Source organism: Zophobas morio, unplaced genomic scaffold, assembly GCF_036711695.1.
Source record: "Zophobas morio isolate AGI-343-1 ecotype UQ-CSIRO unplaced genomic scaffold, CSIRO_AGI_Zmor_V1 ptg000021l, whole genome shotgun sequence".
NCBI classification, from domain to species: domain Eukaryota; kingdom Metazoa; phylum Arthropoda; class Insecta; order Coleoptera; family Tenebrionidae; genus Zophobas; species Zophobas morio.
In genome coordinates, this window is record NW_026972126.1 from 14026141 (window position 1) to 14047641 (window position 21501).

General features: G+C 33.6%; 2 protein-coding genes across 3 annotated transcripts in view; one reads left to right on the plus strand and one right to left on the minus strand.

Moving 5' to 3' along the window:
* LOC135133219 (protein gooseberry-like) overlaps window positions 1-627 on the minus strand; it is a 29418-nt gene extending 28791 nt beyond the window's left edge. Inside the window, exon 1 of one of the 2 annotated variants that reach the window (XM_064061540.1) lies at window positions 400-627. In XM_064061540.1, the coding sequence (XP_063917610.1) occupies window positions 400-454 (55 nt within the window). In that variant the 5' untranslated portion in view covers window positions 455-627. The remainder of the gene's footprint in view (window positions 1-399) is intronic. The other variant, XM_064061539.1, reaches the window with a different exon arrangement.
* LOC135133221 (protein gooseberry-neuro-like) overlaps window positions 1-21501 on the plus strand; it is a 177189-nt gene that overhangs the window by 92152 nt on the left and 63536 nt on the right. The gene's annotated exons all lie outside the window — the stretch shown is intronic.

The window sequence follows — 21501 nt, forward strand, 5'->3', positions numbered from 1 at the left end:
AGAATGAATATATTAATAACAGAGATATTCTGAGCTCCAAATAATAAAACTGTTTGGTATCAATGATGCTCCGGCGTCTCTTTTGATATCAAAATATAATTTAATGATAATTACTGCCGTCGGAGTATATTTAAATGTATGTGTGATATAATCGAAATAAATTCCATCTTGATTAAATGTCGCATGCCGCTGATTATCTTATTCAAAAAGGTGACTTTAATTATCAACAACTGTCATTAGAAAAAGACAAGTAGCGTTAGCAACCGGAAAGGGGCATTTAGAGCAAAGGTAACTTTAATCAAGATTATTTTTATTGCTTCACACTACCTTATTTGAAAGTCATTCATCTCTAACTCACGATTTTCAACCTCATAAAATGATTAAGTTATCAAAACGTACCTTGGAAAGGGTATCCAGTGAAGTAAGGTGCCATATTGAGAGTAGAAACAGCCATTTATTCCAGTAGCCCAAATTCCCCAACGATCAAACACTGTCAAACAAGTCCACAAAATTTGGCACAACGTGCACAAAACTCGATAGAACCGTGGCTAAAAAAACTCGACGATCGCGTTTCGTCGTCACCGTGGAACTTCTTGAAGAAAACTGACCAAAGCCAACTGGATGACCACACGCTTTGATGCTGGAAGGTCTTGGGTGAGACCGCCCATACCACGGTAGTTATTTTCATCTACTCCACGTTGATGGTGATTGGTGGGTACGGCGATGGGCGGAGTTGTGGTATTGTAGGTTGTTTAGAAAGCAACCATAGGTGCTTGTGCTGCTTCATGTTCATTCATGAAGACCACCCTTGATGCAATTTTTAAACAGCACCGGCTACAGTTGATTTTTTTCATGACGCTTTTGTCACTAGACGTTCAGCTTGAATGTCCGAAGATTTATTTCAGGTTAAATAGTATCTATGCTCTGTTTATTTTTAATTGATCTAAACGTCATTTTTGTCGGCAAGGTATTTTCCCATGACGGACTGCGGTTTGACACGACTGTCCGCGTCGAGTGCTTTTTATCAAAGCTCGCGGTATCAAAATCAATGTAATTTTTAATTTTTGCTTTTTGCTCGATACAGGATTTTAGGTGATGCTGGTTTTTGTTTGAGATGTGATGGATATTGCTGAAGGAAGGATTTTACAGCTTAATTAATTTTTGGTTGAGTTAATGGAAATCTACACAAAATGTTCAGTGACTCAACACTCAAGTATTTTGTAAATTGTTTAGTAATTACACGTAACGCTGAAGCATATTTTTTTGTGAAATTGATATGAATAATACTTTTAGTTATTAACAGTCCAATTACGTCAGTTATGTTAATTTTAGCGCCAATTTGAGGGACATTTTTGAATTGAACTTCTTGAACCAAACGATGATGACAATGGAGAAATGAAAATGAACCATGTTAAGTATTCTTGACAGTTTCTTATTCCATGATTCTTGATTTTTGTAACTATGTAACTGAGATAGCTTGACCCATTCTGTTACCTTTTCTTGACCCTTTTCCTTTAACTCACCTTCTCTTTTACACCATCTTTCTACACAATGTGTAAAACAAATCCAGGAAGTGCTAAAAAACATCTGAATAGAGCAACAGTGTGGTTTGGCATCTCTTACTCTTCTAGCGTCTTTTTTTGTGGCCTTATTGGACATTTTGTACCCAATATATTTCTTGAAGCAACTTTTCCACCCGATTACTTGTAATACTGTTTCTTTGTACCTCGGTTTTTCGCATGTTAAGCTCGTAATGCTTTAATATTTTATCGAGTTCTGCAATGGTAGTTCTCTCGTACACTTTTTCAAACAGCGCCGAAGTATACTCATACATTTATGAACCTTTTCTATATTTGCGAGCAACTTTATCAATAAAGTTCAAAATGCTGTTCAATGAACATATGTACCTATGTCTCGTTAGTTCTTCCAAATTTTTCCATATTGCACGACTCAAAATATCATACGCAAACAAATAGTTTTGAACGGTCTTTATATTATTAGAGTAAATTAGAAAATCATCACAGACTTTATGTTTATGTCTATTTACCAAATACGACGAGAATCTGAAAATGACGGAAATTTTTCTAGCCTTTTTCGTGTTTTTTTTTTTAATATGTAGATACATAGAAATACAACTAAAAATTATTGTATGAACCAGTTTTATAATGATTATATTAAAAATAGTTCACCTAATGTCACTGAAATTCAGGTGCTCAGAAATTATGGTTTGTATCGACACAGACATATTTATCTTCATCAAAAAGCTGTTATGTCATCTTCAAAGATTATTAAATTGTTATTGATATGAGGTACATGGTAAAAAATTCAAAACTGTGTTATCAGTATTTACTTCTACTCTAAATTTAATCACCGAACAGATGCAGTAATAAAACTGCCTTATCAACGCGTGAAGAACGAATCTAGCGTTGCCATTGGTTCGACAACAAATCCTTGACGCCTCAGTTGATACAACTGAGCCTTTCACTGCATGTGCAAGATGATTCTAGTACTCATAGAATGAAGCTATTACGTCGAATAAACTACGACGTAAATATAATTACTTTTTAATTGTATTGAACTTTTGAAAAAAAAGCGACTTAATCCATGTTTTATGATATAGGTACAGTATTGACCAAAAATAAGATTAAAACATGGAGGTCAAAGACGAGATATCGGTTCAAATCTAAGAAGAAATTTTTTACATATCTAACTCTCCGAAATGTAAACAAAAAACAAAGAAAAAATGTTACAGAACCTTGTTACAATTTCTCATTGGACGTAGTAGGTACATCTGATTTATTACTATTAAACCACCAACGGATAATGAGAGCAACATAAATTAAAAAAAACATTAATTTAAATTATAAAATGAAAATACAATTACAATAAAAAAACTGACATATATAAATGTATGTATTTTAATGTAAAAATTAATTACTTTAAATGAAGCGAAGAATTAAAACAATTAATCTATAAAAAAAACCTTACAATAATTATTGAAAAAATATTTTTACGAAAACAGTTGCTAATAAACAAATGAATTTATTAAATACTATTATGTTAACGTCAGACCTCAGCAATAAAATTTTTACATTAATGAACAACTATCAAAATTCAAACGAAAGTAATCAATATAAGTATTATCACATCAAAACAAAATTGGATGCCGCCCACTGTTATTTCTGGCGTTAACCAAACGTAATGGATTAAACAGCCAAAAGAAAACCGTTATCTTTCTAAACAGCCATTCGGTATGTCACTTTTAAACTGTGATCGTGACGTTTGGTTAAAAATTATAACTAACATAAAACCGTATAATTGACAGAAATCATAAAATCAGATAGACAGATACTCCTAATATTTAAGTAAGTACAATATTTTGTGATCTAATTAAAGTTTTCGATTGCATCAGCGATTAAGGAAATGTTATGAAAAAGGAGAATATATGGATCCATTCTCGAGAAAACTTATTTGGAGTACCTCAGGGATCCATTTTGGGTCTCTTACTTTTCTTTATATATAAACGATCAATCACATCAAATTTGAATTTGCAAAACCCTCCTGCTTTTTAAATTTTTATTTTAAGCCGTTGTGTACATATATAAATAAATCTGAAAGCGTTTGGTATTGGCTTAAAGCATGTAAAACTGCATGCCATATTTTGTACCCTTCTTCTTTACAAAAACACGTCATGTAATTTTCGTATTCCTACAATGTTTCATCTAGAGGTTTAAAGGCTTATGTGATCGAGTACGTTCCCAAGTCATTTTCTGTGTTATTTAAAATGAAAATTGTCTCGACACGGTGCCATTCAATAATTATAAAATAGCATCCTTGTCACATGTCACACATTTAGATGCAATCAACACTTTACTACCTAATTGGTGACTTTATGTGCACTAATTTTATTACCGTAACTTATTCGCTTGGGAACTGCATACGTCTGTCTGTATTGAACAGGTATGTAGTGCCCTCTTCTCTTCGTTTTCCCATTATACACACCATTAAAAAAATACTGAGAAAGAACATGGGGCCATACTCATAAAAATTAATGTCTAAAGAAATGCTGCACTTATTGTCCATGATCAGATCTATTTATTCTTATTTGCAACAAGGCCGTTTGTGTAGGCTTAAAATGCATTTTTGTGTATATAAACATTTTAAAGTTAGTTGAATATAGTACGGTCGATTAATACACTTTTACGGAGACTTCAATGCTCAATTTTAAATTCAAAGTTTAAAAGTTTTCTTAACCTCTTCACTATATTCTGAAAATCAAAAATGAAAATGAAGAAAGTTTACGTCGTTTATTGTTTGTTGAGAACGTCTCCTCAATTGTGATCTAGTTTTCGTTGCTCATTATTTAAAAAAATTACGTAGGTCGTCTGTTAGAATATACAGTTTGCGTTGTGGTGGCTTGTCTATAATCTCGTGGCTTAACAACGTAAATTGTACTTTGTTGTCATTTTTGCAAATTCGTTTCGCTTATTGTTTTTCCAAGTTTCGACAAAAATTAGTCTTTTTTAAGGCTACATGTTTATAAAGGAGTGAATCAAAACTCTCCAGGTGTGTTTTGGCACAGACGCAAAATTTTCACCTCGAGAAAAGTGTTATCTGAAGATAAATGGGTGTATGAAGCCCGACTCTCTTAAGGAATTTCGTGAGAAATCCCTTGGTGTTGCTGTTCTTGAAACTATTTTTTAAGGATACACCCACAGAAAATTGGAATTGGGTGTGCCATTTGCAAAGACGATTTTTGGGTCCATTTCCTTCGAAGAGTCTGCGAAGCATAACCAGTTTGATCCTAAAGAATTTCAGAATTGATATTTTCAGCATGACTTCCTAAGTTCTTACTCCAGTATTTGAGATTATGAAACGCCGAGTCAATTTTTGTAGCGAAGTTGGAGGCATGGGCGCCGGCAGGGGGGTGCAAGGGGGTGCACTTGCACCCCCCTGGCTTAGTATAAAATACACACTTTAATTTAAATCCAAATTGCAATTTCTAGGAAGTGGATAATAGTTTTTGAAATAGCTTCCGCATTCAGTTCTTGCAGCGGCACATATCCCAAAAATTCTTCGCAAATTATTGGATTTTTATTGTCTTGATCACAACGCAAATACCGAAATACAATCGATAATTGTTCTGTGCCACTAATATTAGCAGTCTCATCAGCCAACACCTAAAAAACGGATACCTGATTCACCTCCTCAATTATTTTGCCCTTCAGAACATCAGAACAAATTTCAATCAATTCATTTTGAATTTGATGCGATATATACAAAGAGTTTCCTGCTCCTGACTCTAAATGATTTTTAAAATTTCATCCCCAGATTCAATTCGAAAATGGAGCAAATATACTATATCCTATAATGTATGGGTGCACCCCCCTGCAAATAATCCTGCCGGCGCCCATGGTTGGAGGTCAACACTTTCAGCAATGGTTGTAAATGTAATTAAATATGTTATATAAGGAGCGTTGAAATAAAAACGACGTCAAGCTGGCTTTGCAAATGTGAATTTAGGGCTTAGTGAATGATTCGTTCACATTTCCGAAGCCAACTTGACGTCGTTTTTATTTGAACGCTCGTCATCATAAATAAATCATTTTAAATCCAATAAGGGTTTAATTCTTGTTGACATAACATAACCTAACTTCTAAGTTGAGCCACAGACAACCCATTTTCAGATTGTGTTGTAAAATTGCGATACATACATTACACTCATTTTAAGAAAGAAGTGAATTAGGTGCTAAATTTATTAAAATTTTATCATTTTTTTAAATTAAAAACTGTCCCAAGTTACGACCTACTTTTCGACTCAATTTGTTCTATTAACAATTCCTTCGGTGACTAGATCACAAATTAAAAAAAAAAAAAAAGAAAACACTGGGAGATATATTTGATGCAGAACGAAATTTCAGTTTCATAACAGGTCTAGTGCTCTTTATAACCTGTAAAAGTGTTTTGTATACTTTTCGTTCCTTCTTGATTGACAGTGTCATATTATTATGTATATGCCTACTGTAAAGTTAATTGATCCACGTTCTCCAAGATATCTCTATTATACTTTTACGTTGTGCGGATGATTAAAATCGGCGTGGGTTAAAGTCAACAATTTATTTCTTAATAACTCGAATTACACGACTAATTATTACACAGCGATTTTTTTTTAAATAATTCCGGCACTACTTTACTAGGGGCCGGTTGCATAAGCGCAAATCAAATTTAATCTCTGATTAAGAACAATTGTAACTATGATAATAACAATCGTTACTATGGAGTTAATCAGAGATTAAATTTGATTTGCGTTTATGCAACCGGCCCTAGGTTCTCTCGACACTCGTTGGACTCGACTTGTTAACTGAATTCAGCTCTCGTTATCTGGACACACTAACTGCTCCCGACGGTGGTTCCCATTTAAACAGCGGTCCTTCTCGAAACGCCTACGTTACCGCTTCTAGACTTCTCTGAAGCACCCATTCGTGACTTCCGCTTCCAAGCTGTTCTCCGGCCGCCGTCACTGGAAATGAGTCATCGGAGACGTACATACGAGAACCCATTGGAATCGTACCAAGGCGGCGTATGGGTTTATTTCGTAACAATACGTAGGTATATGGCATAGTTCTTTAGATATCAAGGTAATACCGTGCGTTCATTAATTATTTAGATCAGTGGAGTCTGTGGGCGTTAAATTGACAGATTCTGATTGTCTTTGATACATTCAGCCCCCTTGGGGCTTGAAACGTCAAACTTTTGAATTTTTTGAAAAGAAAAGTGCAAAATGGTTTTCTCGGTGGAACATAAAACTTTCATGATTGAGTCCTACTTCCTAAATAGAGTTGCCATTGAAGGATAATGGCATTATAAGAGTGATGTCGTTTTACAAGAATTCCAACAAAAATTTCCAGACTTTAATTTTATCATTGCTGAATTTTACAATGTTGTTAGAAACACTGTGCGAGTGAAACAGGTAGTGTCCACCACAAAAAAGGTGCTGGACGATCAACATTGTGTACCAATGGATCCATGGAAAATAATCCATCAACTTCATTGAGGCATATGTCGCAAGAGTTCGACTTTCCGTGGCTACATGACGTAAAATTGTGAAAAAAAGTTCCACCTTTTCAGTTTGAATCACAATTATGAGATTTTGTTTTGTAGGTTACGTTAACTCTCAAAATATGAGATGTTGGAGTGCCGAAAATGCACATATCTTTCGGGAAACACATCCTGTTAAAATTCGTGTGTAACATCGAAGCAATATCCTAACTGCTTTTGTTCCAGAGTTACGGGATGATGAAGTCCAAGACGGATTTTTTCAACACGATGGTGCCACGGCACATACAACAGTAGACAATATGAATTTTTTACGTGAAATCTTTGATAATAGAGTGATAAGTTTACATTTAGTTCCTGAGTACCCCCCAAGGTCACCAGATTTAACCTCTCGGGATGACTTCTTGTTCGGTCATCTAAAAAACACTATTTTTAAAACGCCCATTCACACCATAGAAGAACTGAAAGACAGAATTACCGAAGAATGAGCTCGCATTACTCCTGCTACACTAAAAAATGTGTTTGAAAAGACGTGTCAATTTATGTATACAGGAGAATGGATGCCACTGCCAAGAGTTTCTTTAACTCAGTTTTCGCCTTTTAAGTAAACTTATTCACAAATCTGCAGAAGTTAGTTTCTTTCACAAGTTTTTCTAGTTTTCAACAAGCAAGAGCTAACCTTCGTTTGTAAATTGATTTATGTCAGTATGCAACCAACATTACATATGTTTGTTTAATTGCATAATCTGAAAAGTATCCGAGACCGAGAAGCATACGTTCAAAATCGCACAGCAATCTGATATAAATAATTAATAAACACAAAAACATAAAAATATGGTTATTTCAGAAGATCTTTGTATGATTTTTTTCATTTTATCTAATTCTTGTCTGAAAATGATTGTCAACAATGATGATATTTACATTTTAATGATTTTGGAGTTCTTATTCAACAAGTGATGGTTTCTCCTTAAGTCATAAGGGATTATTATTATCATGCAACAAAAAACGAGTTTCTCACCATGTGTACCATGAAGATTGAGGTAGACAATACAAAATCCACCACTAACGTGTGTGAGTTGGACGTGCATAAAACCACCTAAAACAAATACCTAATAAGTGATGCACTCCTTCCACATTTCTAATCACTAATTGGCAACAATAACTTTTCCACTTGTTTTTCAGTCATTAGCATAACCAGTCATGGAAGTGCGGTAGTGCTAGTCCATGAAACTAGGGTGAAATATTTGTTGTTCTCTAACTACAGTAATATATGATATATTCTCCTCAATACGTATATCGTATCAAGTATCAAAGCTAAACAGACACATGATCACATGAAAATCGCATAAACAACCTGCGCGAAGATCCTATTGAGTCGACGTCAACTTCAATACAAGTGTTTTTTATTTTAGAGGAACGCGCTTTTTATTGTTCGGTGATTCTAGCATAAAATCATAAGACCTGGGGTTTCCGTCTCAAATGAATGAGGAAATTACACAAACTTTTAAGTTATTAGTAACAATTTGTGTAACAAAAACACCACAATGGGTTTGTAACCTTTAGGATATTAATAGATACATATTTGCACATGTGTTACTCTATTATTTGCAGTGAACTTAAAACTTTTTTGACCATTGTTTAAAATTAATCGAAAATCTACGTTCCGTTACAACAAATTTAAAAACAGATAACTTTATCTAACAAGAGAATGGTTTGACTTCCAGCACACTCTCTATTGCAATTGGCATATAATTTATTTCCTCTAAAAGTAGTAGAATCTAGATTTAATTTTTAAGGAGGATATAAAGCAATTGTAAACGGTATGCATTTCGTCGTGGACGTTCTGCTAACCTAGAATTTCTGTCATCCCATGAGAAAACAGAGACCCGGACAGTATAATACGCCGTTGAAAATGAATTAGTCCCAAGTGTTTTAAAGGCAAATTCGTCTGAAGATTGTGTACATACCACGAGAGACTAACCGGAATGTGGATTTTCAGGAAATAACGAAGACAAATTGATTTATTAGGCACGACAATTGCGAACATTGAAGATTAACATTTGACACTGTTAACGAGTTGTTCGACATCATAATCTGTTTTGCGAAAAAAAAGAGTTGTGTATAATGATGGATGGTGCGAAAGTCCTGTTGTGTGCGTTTAGATCCATGAAAACGTCGCTGTAGGTCGAATATTATCCAAAGATTTGCCGCCAATGGAATCAATAAATGATTGATTGAGATGGATATCAGATGTTCGTTAAGTTACAATGTGACTAGGTGTTGTAAGCATATTTCAGAGGTTTTTTCTTTATCTGCATCGGGTCAAATGTGGCCGGAGTACCTGTAAATCAACACTAGGAAATTATTGACTGTGAGGTAGATAGGTGGTAAAAAATCCGCTTATTTATTACTAGTTTTCATTATTAATGATGATATTTCACAATTTTAAAATTTACGTGGGCGACATATTCACACATTACCCGTTCTCAAACAAAAATTTAAGAATGATAAATAGTATCTCTGTTTACAAGAGTAATATTTATGTTTCAAGTATTTATGTAAAACGAACTATTATCAGATATGCGTGAATTTTAGAATTGTTGCAGTTTAAAATGTGTTTGTGTTTGTAATGTATTTTAAACTATTATAAAATTTCCCCAGGTCGGCTGATATCTATTTTCCTATTAACGGGAAAACCTTGCACATAACAATTAAGGTTGTTACAACGCTAAAATGAACACAAACGAAATATTTTATTGATTAAAAATTAAAAAAATCATAACAAAACACTCTTAAGTAATGTAAAATAAAAAAGCAATCAATTTTTCAATTTTTTACCACCGATTCTTATGGAGTTTCGTTCGGCCTTATTTCTCGTAGGTACACTTCGGCGGATCAACAGTCTTAAACTTAACCGTTTGCTTATATTGTAAACACAAAGAAGAGAAAAATACCATAATAATGTTGAATAATGCGAAATTTGTTAGAATTAAACATTGTGAAGGTCTGATTCGCGGCCAAGCGGTTAGTTGTTTCCATCGTGCGTCAGACATGATGATTCTTCGACCTAGTGGTTATGGACAATAAGGAGTGTTCATTTTATTAAACGGACACCTTTAAAGTAACGCCACTTTTCTAATTTTTAATCTAAATTATTCTAGTTTTTATATATGAAAGCTTTAAGTTATATCTATTAAATGCCATTTTTGTTTTCAAAATAACGTTATTTCTTTTTAAAATGAAGCGAATCGCCATTGGGGCAAGAAAATTGTTTTTGCAAAAGTGATGCTACGAAAAATTTCCGTTGGGGGGACTGCCTAAAATAACTAAATGTTCAAAATCAGCAGTGTTCCAAATAATCAAAAAGTTTGGGGAGTTTAATACTTTAGAAGATTTGCTCAAATCCAGACCGAGAAAAGGCCCGCTTAACGAAAATATTGAGGAAAACATCATTAAGCTGCTAAAATTAACGAAATGTATGTCTGTGCTGGAAATACCGAAGAAGTAAGGTGTTACCGTAGGTACTGTACAAAATATAAAGACTCGGAATAACATTAGAACGTATTAAAGCAAAAAATCCCAAAAAGAAGCGAAAAGCAGCGCATACAGTTTCAAAAAAAAAAGCAGGAAGTTATAAACAATTTTGGTCAGGAACAAAAATCGTTGTGTTTTGATGGACAACGAAACGAAGGTTAAAATGGACTGCAATAAACTACCCGGCTCCCAGTTTTATAATGCAGTCGTAGGGGAAGATGTCCTCGATGACATGAAAACAAAAAAAATTGAAAAGTTTGGGAAAAAAGTCTTTGTGTGGCAACCGATTTGTTCTTGTGGGCTAAAAGGTTTTAGTTTTTTTTTACGATTGGAACAATTGGGGGCGATGATTACAGGAAAGAATGTATAAAAACGCGATTATCGCCTGTTTATCGCAAACATCATAACCCTCCATTGTTTTGGCCAGATTTGGCTTCGGTTCACTACGCTGGTGCCACTCAGGAGCTTCTTAATGCCAATAATGTACAGTTTTTAAGAAAGGAAGATAAACCACCCATCTGTCATGAGCTTCGTCCACTTGAGCGATAATGGGAAAATATGAAAGCAGTGTTAAGAAAAGATGGCCGAACAACATCATGACTTGGAGAATCTAAAAAAATGTGGCCTCCTGCTACGAAAAAAATCACAAACAAACCTGTGCAAACAGTGATTCGCGGTATTCGCGCAATAGTTAGAAAATTTTATAGTTTCTGAATATAAGTGATTAGAGAATAAGAATAATTATTTCATTTAACATTGTTAAACATTTTTATAACAAAAAAAATTAAATTAGCCCAAAGTACGCCAATTAGTAGCAATTTTTCAGTGTCCGCTTTATAAAATGAACATTCCTTAGTACTCTAGAGACGGACCCACTATGTATTATTTGGCTGTCAGCAGGAGATACTAAAAACGATGACTTTGCAACTATCATTAGTGTCACCACTTAGACGGACACGAAAAAAACGAACATCAGAAGTCTTCTAATCAACTTGTAGTGATCTGCTGTTCGAATTCTAAAAAGTGGCCTAAGCACGGGTCTAAAGTTATGTAGACGAAACTTCCCTCGCACATATAAGACACAGTCAGATAAATCCAATTTCTTAAATTAAAATAAAACTTGATTTTGAATAGGTATACTTTAGAGCATGGATGGTTCCATCATTACTATCTTAAATGTAGTCGGGTTGACAGATAATTGATATTTGACTTGACAGCACTTCCTAGACTTACGTATCAGTTTCTAGTGGTTCAGTGATATTTGGTATTTTGGTTTGTTTGCGTGATAAAAATCTTCTTTTTAGAACAAGTGTGTGAGTTTGCTATTTACGGCATTTTTACCAAGAATAAGTTTTTCTGAACAACACAAAAGTATTCATGGTATTACCATCTAAACAATATAAAAGCAGGTGAAACTTGTCTAGATTCAATTGGATAATGTATGGAAGAGTTTCGAGAAGAATTCCCTGATTTTACCGTAGAGTATACGCAGTTTCGGCACACTGTAAACGTATGTTTAAAAAAATCCCAAAAAAATGGATCTATGGCATGAAAACTTGAAAGTCCAAAGAAGCGAACTCCAAAACTTATTGAAGATCAAGAAAAATTATGGAAGAAACCCCGGTTATTTCGTCATTTATCATAACAACTTGGTTTGTCTGTTGGTATCTGTAATACCATTCTAAGAAAAGATCTACGTTTGTATCCCTATCGTCTCAGATCTGTACGTAAATTACATTCAACTGATTTTCACAAGAATTTAATATTGTCATGGTTTACAAATACACTAGATGCGGATGACCACCTCGAAAAACGTTTTTAGTGATGAAGCGTACTTTCGTTTTAATGGCTATGTAAACAGACAAAACACAAGAATGTGGACTGCAAAAGATACACACTTTTTCATTAAGTCGTCCTAATATCCTCAGAAAATCGGCGTTTGATTGCGATTATTAGTCTCTAGTTTCTCAGTGTTTTAACTATAAAATAAACGATGGACACATAAATGCTGCAAGATACCGAGACGAAAATTTATTTCAATTTTTAAATCAGCTGCATTATGATGACTTAGCTTATGGTTATTTTCAGCAGGATGGTGCTACAGCTCATTGAGCTGGTGCTACAAACCATTTTTTGGCTGAGTTTTATGCCAATAGGTTATTATTTGTCGCAATGCATCAAAAAACTCTGGCGGCCTAGATTATTTGATCTCACTCTTTGCGACATCTCTTTTTGTGGCCACATATTTAATACAGAAAATTAATGAAATTAATAATCTTGCAGATCTTTTAGAAAATGTGTCCACTGCAGTAAGTCAAAGGGTTAGGTTGTGTTTACAAGAGGGGGTACCCACTTCCAGCATTTGTTGTAATTTAAGCGTCAGTTTTTGACGTGGCTTTCTTAGACTAAATAAGCCGTAAACAAGACTTGAGGGTAGTCGTTTTTGCATTTTTTAATATAAATTTTCAAATTGTCTTGTATTAAAAGGTTGAGATCACGTCATCTAATTGTTGGTGGAGACGATCAAACAAAATTTGGTGAGCGTTTACCCAATTTACACGACAATCGTAAAGTGTCAATTTAACACCAATCAGTCCAGTAGTTTCGGAGATTAAGTATTCAATAAAAAAAAATTATCCAGTCGTATCAAATGTAGATTAAATGGAATAAAGAAGACGAAATGTTACATTCATAATAAATGATAACAAGAAAATAGCTCGACCAAGTAAACTTTACGACATAAGGAAACGCGTCTTTCGTGTCTACGAAACTTAGTTACTTAGTTACCACATGTAATTACTAATTATTAATTAACATGTTCTGCAAAAGCCATGTTTTCGGGGGTGTAAATTACAGCGAAAGAAATCCATTACAATTGTTTGGATACCATAAAATTGAATATCTTGGGAATCGCAGACTGATTACAAACATCCTATACTCGAAGTTATCAGTTTTATTACGATCATCCGACTTGAAAATGAGCGTGACTTACACCTACTTTTTTAAATTTTCAGAAATCCACATTGAGATAAAGACGTTTCAAACAATATCATCTATGATAAAGAAACAATCCAAGGCCGATAAAACAGAAAGAAAGGTGAGAATTTCATCAGGTCGTTCTCTACATGCTTGGGCGAAAAAGTTAACTAAGAAATTTAAATAAGAATCTTTTGTGAACTTGCGTTCCGTATCGCTTCCGAAAATATTTTGACAACATAAATGTTTCATATCTTAATTTTATTAAATATTCTGTGATATGACGATCAGTTGCATTTATAACAATATAGAACAACGACAAAATCAAAACCATGAAAAAGATTTGTTTCAGTTTAATCAAATAACTTTATTAAGGCAAATCCTTACCTTTGGGGCTTATGAATTGTCACTACATTTTCAGAATGTAATATCTCCGTTATTAACAAACTTATTGTAATGAAATTTTAAATATATATAGGTAACACGTCCACACTTTGAAGTATGCAACGCGAGGTCAGTTCATTAAAGAAAGTTTACTATTATATATTTTTTTAAATTGTTGAAATTTTTACATCCCGTGTCTTTAAAAATCAAATCTTAATTATAAATGGAAATTTTGGAACGCGGTTTCCACCACTGTTTTCAGCTTACAAAACTCTACAAATTTTGCTTATAACATTTCGATTTTTTTCGTCGGGAATGAGAAATGAAAAATGAAAGAAAATAAAAGGTTCTTCGACACAAACTCTTCTCCCTGTATATCATTTCCGACAAAAAAAGTCGACCAGAATGTCACAAATAAAATTTATAGTTTTGTTCCAAAATTTACATTAATAATTCAGATTTTGAGTTTTAAAAATACGTGATGTAAGAATTTCACTTAATTAAAAAAAAAGATGACAAAAAAGATAAGGCAAACCGTTTTTTATTAAATTGGCCCTACGTTATGTAGTGAATAGTGTGGGCAGGTTATATTTAAAATTTCATAACAATAATAAGTTTAATAACGAAGATATTATATTCTGAAAATATTTATATTGACAATCCATAAGCCCCAAAGTTAAGGACTCGCCTTAAGCTGATAATGCTGAAAAATCCATATTTTTAATAGTATATTAAAGAACGAGTTGCATAAGTCAAATATTGAGGCACGAATCCAAGTTTATAGAACGAGCGGCGAAGCCGCGAGTTATATAAAGGATGAGTGCCTCAATGGCCTTATGAACCAGTTATTTATACTATTTTTTCTACCGCACACGTTTTTTCCCAAAATTTAATTGAAATTTGCATTTTTTTTAATCTGGGGACTTTTGTCGTGGTTGGTGATGGGTCGGTCTGACACTAACCACGAAATATTTGAGGTTCGAATTTTCACAACAACAATTGTAATTAGAACCAATTCGAGTTTTTGTAATTTAAAATTGGTTAAAATGTCTTGCGAAGAAGTTACGCGTCCGGAAACATGGAAAATTTTAAGTTTAGATTTGCCACTGACGTTCACCTGACATTTCTCGTCATTGCTACCAATCTTACCGATCTAAATTACACCAGATCTATTAAAGAACGCCTTTCCGCTATTAACGAACTGCTGTGACGTCATTTGCGTGCGTTAATAGCTCTATTAGAAAACCAAAAAACGTGGGCGGTAGAAAAAAATGTTAATGACACAGTTTGTTACCAGTAGACTGTTAAAAAATGACTACGTATTCGATAAGTTTCTTTTATGAATCTATTTTCCACGGGTTGGTATGATGCTGGGAGTTTCTAGTCTGTCCAGGAAAGACAGATTAGGTAAAACGATGACGGATAAGATTGAAGACAACAATTCTGTAATAACACTGACAACATCACCAGATCCGAAAAGTGGAAAGCATCTTGATGTTACTATTATAATTAAAGAATAGAAAATAGATACATACCATTCAACAAGAGGAGACATAAGTATATCGGGTCGGACATTGTAATCCTGTACTTTGGAGATGTTGAAACGTTGACCAAAACTTGTTTACCCCTCCTCCAAAATAAGGACCATGTAATTTCGATTTTAAAGTATAGTTTATACTTTTAACTTATGTTAAAAAAAATTTAACTAAATTTTAGTTAAAGTTAATAACGTTTCCTCAAAAAATATTAAATAAATATTTATTGAACAATATACCCCGAAGATGATAAATAAAACAGTAAATATTTAATATTTTACTCATGCTCGCAAAAAAGCGAGCTTCCGTAACACAATCCGAATAATGTCTAGAAGAATAAAAGTGATATTTATGAAAATGTATGTCATCATTCCTTCCCTTGCCCTTTTGCTAAATCATCTCAGTCATGTACAAAGTTATGAACATTAGCCGAATATTTGCATTTCCACAAATTCCGCTCGCAATATACCAGCAACAATATTGCGTTGCAAATGCTTTTTAAGTCCCAGAATTTCCATTTAATTCCTGCGATACATATATATTCAAACCCAGTGAATATTCATCTCCATATATTCACCCGATATCACAACGTTGAGCAAGGTTCATAATTAACCGCTTATAAATTGCGCTTGTCCAACCCCTCTTCAATGTTTCAACCACTTCTCAACCCAATTAAGCAAGACTGTGTTGGGTCAGGTCCGGAATACAGGGAGAATTTCTTCCAGCACCTACACGATGCCACGAACTCACCGATCTGAACAAATTACAGTTTATCTTATCGCTGTTTACGCCCAAATGTCACTTTATTTTCTTTGAGAACTTTTTATGGCGCTCTCGATCACTGGTAAGCTTTGAAAATTGTGATGTACAGTCCTGTGCTTCCAGGGCGGTATTCTCTTTACTGATTCATTGTGCGCTGGCTGAATGCATGTTTAACTCATTCTGGCGGCGTACAACAATGGTCATAATGCGACCGCTTTACTGTTAAATATATTGAAAATCATGTCGTCATATAAATAACATAATTTTGTTTATTATTTTGCCGCGTCGTCCTCTTCAGAGTTACAGGATATAAGCGGCGAATGCGCACAAAGTGAAAAAGGAATCTCCACAAAAAGTGGAAAATTACTACAGTAAAGAGGATGAATTTGATTGCTGTTAATATTAATTTGTTAAGCATTCAATAGCTACTTTTCATTAGTTAATTAAACTAACATCACAGAGAGCAGGTGTTTGTTGTAAGTTAACAAAAGTTTGTTGATTCTGAAAATATTTTCATTTTGTTTGCATCACGCTAGTATTTTTAGAAATTTTCAGTTTTCTTCCAAAATATTAATTTCTTTACTATCTTTGGCGATATTTTCTGTTGTACCGCATTAGTGTTAAATACTGAAAACAAAACATGTGTTGTAGGCGCTGTGGTGGTGTGTGATAAGAAGGACGTAAATTTCAAAACTTCAAAATAAAAAAATATATACCTATATAACCGATCCAAAGATTGAAGCGGGCATTTTTATCAAACTCAAATTAATTTATTAATGTGACTTACACTTAAAATGCTATTTATACATCCCCTAAAATGTTATATGTCATTTTGAAGGGTTGGACGGTCCATAACTATCACATCTCAAATCTGGGAAATGTTTATTTTCACGCCATTCACAATTCGAATAGTGGTGCTGTAATGTCTATGTGGAATTATCTAAGAGGAACGAATACATAAATTTTCTAAGCAAGATTGTTTAATCCATAAATCAGTGTTAATATCTTCTATTATTTCCTAAAAAGCTATGTAATTTTAGATTTAAAGAATCACTACGGGAGTTTAAAATACGGAGAGCTTGATTTTATAATACTGTCTGTTCATTAATTATTTAGATCGAAGAATGTTGTGCGTTTTGAACGTATGTTTTCTCGGTTTCAGATATTTTTCAGATTACGCAATTAAACAATCATGTCTAATGTTGGTTGCATACTGACAAATAAATTTACAAACGAAGGTTAGCTCCTGCTTGTTGAAAACTAGAAAAACTAGCGAAAGAAAATAAGTCCTGCAGATTTGTGAATAAGTTTACTTAAAAGGCGAAAACAAAGTTAAAGAAACGGTTGGAAATGGTATCCATTCTCCTGTATACATTAATTGACACGTCTTTCCATGTTATCAAACACATTTTGTAGTGTAGCAGGAGTAATGCGAGCACACTCTTCGGCAATTCTGTCTTTCAGTTCTTCTATGGTGTAAATGGGTGTTTTAAAAATAGTGTTTTTTAGAAAATTCCAAATGTCTACTATTGTATGGGCCGTGGCACCGTCATGTTGAAAAAATCCGTCTTGGAGTTCATCATTCTGTAACTCTTGAACAAAAGCAGTTAGGATATTATTGTTTCGATATCATTGTGCTGTTACAATTTCCTCAAAGAATTTGGGTCCAATGATACGTCTGCGAGACATTGCGCACCATATTTTAACATAATTTGAACATGATGGAGTGGTGTTTCACGAAAGACAAGTGGACTTTCAGCACTCCAACATCTCATATTTTGAGAGTTAACATAACCTACAAAACAAACTCTCATAATTGTGATTCAAATTGACACAAATTCAGTACCGGAGTGATGAAACCAAGGTTCACTAGAAAAGAATGTTAAATTCAGCAAGTTATCATCATTGAGATGTTCAAGAAACCATCTGCAGTAGGCGATAAGTCTATTAAAATCGAGCAGTAAAAGTTCGTGATGGGCACGAAGTTTGTGCGGCAAAAGGTTGAGTGTTTTTTCCACAATTTTATGGCATGTACCCACGGAAAGTCCAACTTCTTGCGACCACAGAGAAAACCATTTTGCACTTTTATTTTCAAAAAATTCGAAAGTTTGATGTTTCAAATACCAACGCTGCTGAATGTATCAAAGACAGTCACAATCTGTCAATTGAATATCCACAGCCTCCACTGATCTAAATAATTAATGAGCGCACGGTATAAGTGGTGTATGAACTCTTTTGACTAACATTTATCTCTTGTAGCAAAAATGAAAGAGAAGTCTTCCAATTCAAGAGAAAATAAACAAATAACTAAGGAAAAACAAAGAGAAAATTAATTTTTGGGATGTATCATTTCTGTGTTCACCAACACAATTACAAGTAAAATGGTCCAAAAATTGGGTTACTGTCTGTCCTGAAACAGTTGCCACTTTTCATTAGCCGCTTCTAACCCATACGTCTCCCAGTTTTTTTTTCGTGTTAGGCTATATTTTCTTTCGTTATTGAATAAAATCTCTCTTTTTGAACACAACTCTGTCCGAAATTCTGCTCTAGCAGGTAAGAACAGTGTCGGATTGACGACATGGGTCCACCCGGAAATTTACAAAGTGATGCTGTATATGAATGTTTGGGTATTATTATTTTCAGTTTTTCCAGGGCCATTAGGAACTTTTTGGAACCTACCGAGAAAAACAAACCTAGTAAAAAAGTATAGGTACTCTTATTTATTATGTATTTTTTTATGTGTCTGTTATATTTTTAGGAATACTTATTGTATTTGTAATTGTATAATTGTAATAACCTTATAACGCTTAATAATGATGCATTGTGGTGGCGAAAAAGCATTTGTGCCCAATGTGCCGCTTCTGTTCAAATTTGGATGCAAAACAACAGGTGATTATCATGACGACATGACCATCAAAACTACAAGAAATAGATCGTAGATAAATTACTGTCAAATCTGATCAAATTTTGTTGTTATGACTGATAATAATGCATCTTATTGCAACGAAGAAATCCATCATGCTTCAACTTCGACAACAAAGAAGAAAGTAGATATGCAAAATCATAGAACCAACCTAGAATATTTTTTGGGGGAAAGGAAATAAAGCCTGAGTTGTATGAGAAAATTAAACCGCATGTTTGACATAAAAGCTACGTTCTTGATAGATACCACATGGAACTAAGTCCGATAGAAAAAATCTGGGTCCAAATATAAAATTATGTGTGAACTCATAACGTGACGTTTAAGTTTGAAAAAGTGTGGAAATAGTAGAACAAAAATTCCAAACAATCACTGAGGAAGAATGGAGGACTGTCTGCAACCATGCCCAAAAAGTTAAAAATAAATATCTAGTAAAAGAGCCTCTCATGGGTGAAGTTCAGAAATTAATCATTTACGTCAACACCGGCAAAAGTGACGAAGATTTTTCATGTGAGAAAGAGAATATGGGATGTTGTTCATAACTATTAGAATAAATTGAAATAAAGAAAGCGCACAATATTTTATAAGACACTTTTTTTCTCAAAACATACCTGTGACTCCTGAATCCAATTTTTAATAAAACAAATACCTAGAGGTTTGTAATTATCTTCTCCCAAATTTGTGGAAATTCCGGGTCAATTGTTTTATTATACCTACTTTACATGACCATAAGATCTTGAATTTAGTCTAATACGCCTTACATTGGTATTACTAAGACATTGGCTATAAAGAATTGATGTCATGGGAAGCGTCATACTGAACTAGGGCGATACACAAAAACATTTGCTTAACTCTATGTTTGTGTGATTTGACAACTTTTGAGTTCTTGCTGTTGTTAGTTCGAGTTTTTGACATGAGGCGGGTAGCTATTGAAGCTAATTTAAAGCTTGTTTCCAAGACTTGTTTTTATTTTCAGTGAACGATGTAATCGAACGTATATATGACAAGATTTAAAATGGAAGTGCCAAATGTGAAATCTGAGCTTTGAAATAAATGTAATAACGATAAGAAGATGCTTAACTAAACAAATCTCATAAATAAAAGAGACAAATTGATGGCAAATATTAATCATACTGAAATATATAAATGGGTCCACAAATTGTAAAAATGTAAATGTGGTAATAGAAAGCCTTGCATTTGTAATGCAACATAACAAAACGGAAACTATATGAACAAATTTTTAGAGAAAAAGAATCACAGGAGATTATTATTATTATGAACTTAGATTTTGAGAAGACTGAGCTAGAAGTGCAAATCGGTATAAACAAAATTTTCAGATCATATTTACGGGAGAGAAAGCAATTAGTTACTATAAACAGATTTGTGGCTGAACCATAATATTAATATCCGTTCGCAAAACTCCCGCACTGTCAGTGTCAGATTTGGAAAAAATGACCTGAGTGTACTCAGTGGTGAGATGTGAAAAACCTGTACAATAGGTTGCAAAATTGCAATCTAGTGACAAATTAGTAACTAAAAATAACTTGTCAAATAAAAATGTCAAAAGCACATTAACTGAAGATTTTTATCAATTCAAGTAAAGAAAGAGTATGACACACGAACGACAACGAAAGCTTTTTTTGAATAATATATATTTTTGACCTTACTGTCCATTTCTACGCTTCTGGTGCTACAATTTCTTTGAATTACTGACAAGTTCTTTAAACACAATGAACACTTCAGCAAATCAAAAAGTTAAAATAGTTAATAAACATTTGATTTTTCATTCAATAATTTTGAAAATTTGAAATTCAAGGCGGTAATCATATAGGTAAACTTAAAAATCTTTTAGGGGATTATTTCTCATACCAACAAAATGTCATTCTGACAGTGCGGGAGTTTTGCGAACGGATATTATATTGCATTATCTGGTGTCCCACAGGACCCAATTCTGGGTCCTCTACTCTTTTAATTTTTATGTTGACGGTTTTTATATAGACGGTTACACTGAATTCTTTTGCACCACTGTATGCAGATGCAAAAATTTATATGAAAGTAATAACTATTGAAGATTGCCGTGTTCTACAAAATATACTAATTATTTTGCAAGGATACGGTGAACTGAATAATACACCCTTAAATGTGGCTAAAAGTGCTGTTATGACAGTTACATAAGAGAGATGAATCCTAATTTATACGATTATAGACTGGAAGGCGAACTTATAAGCCAAGAAAAGTTGTGTGGAAGATTTGAGAGTTACATTTGATTCGAAACTTGATTTCCATGAATTCCATGCACATGGAGACAGGTTAGTAATAATATTAAAGTAAAAT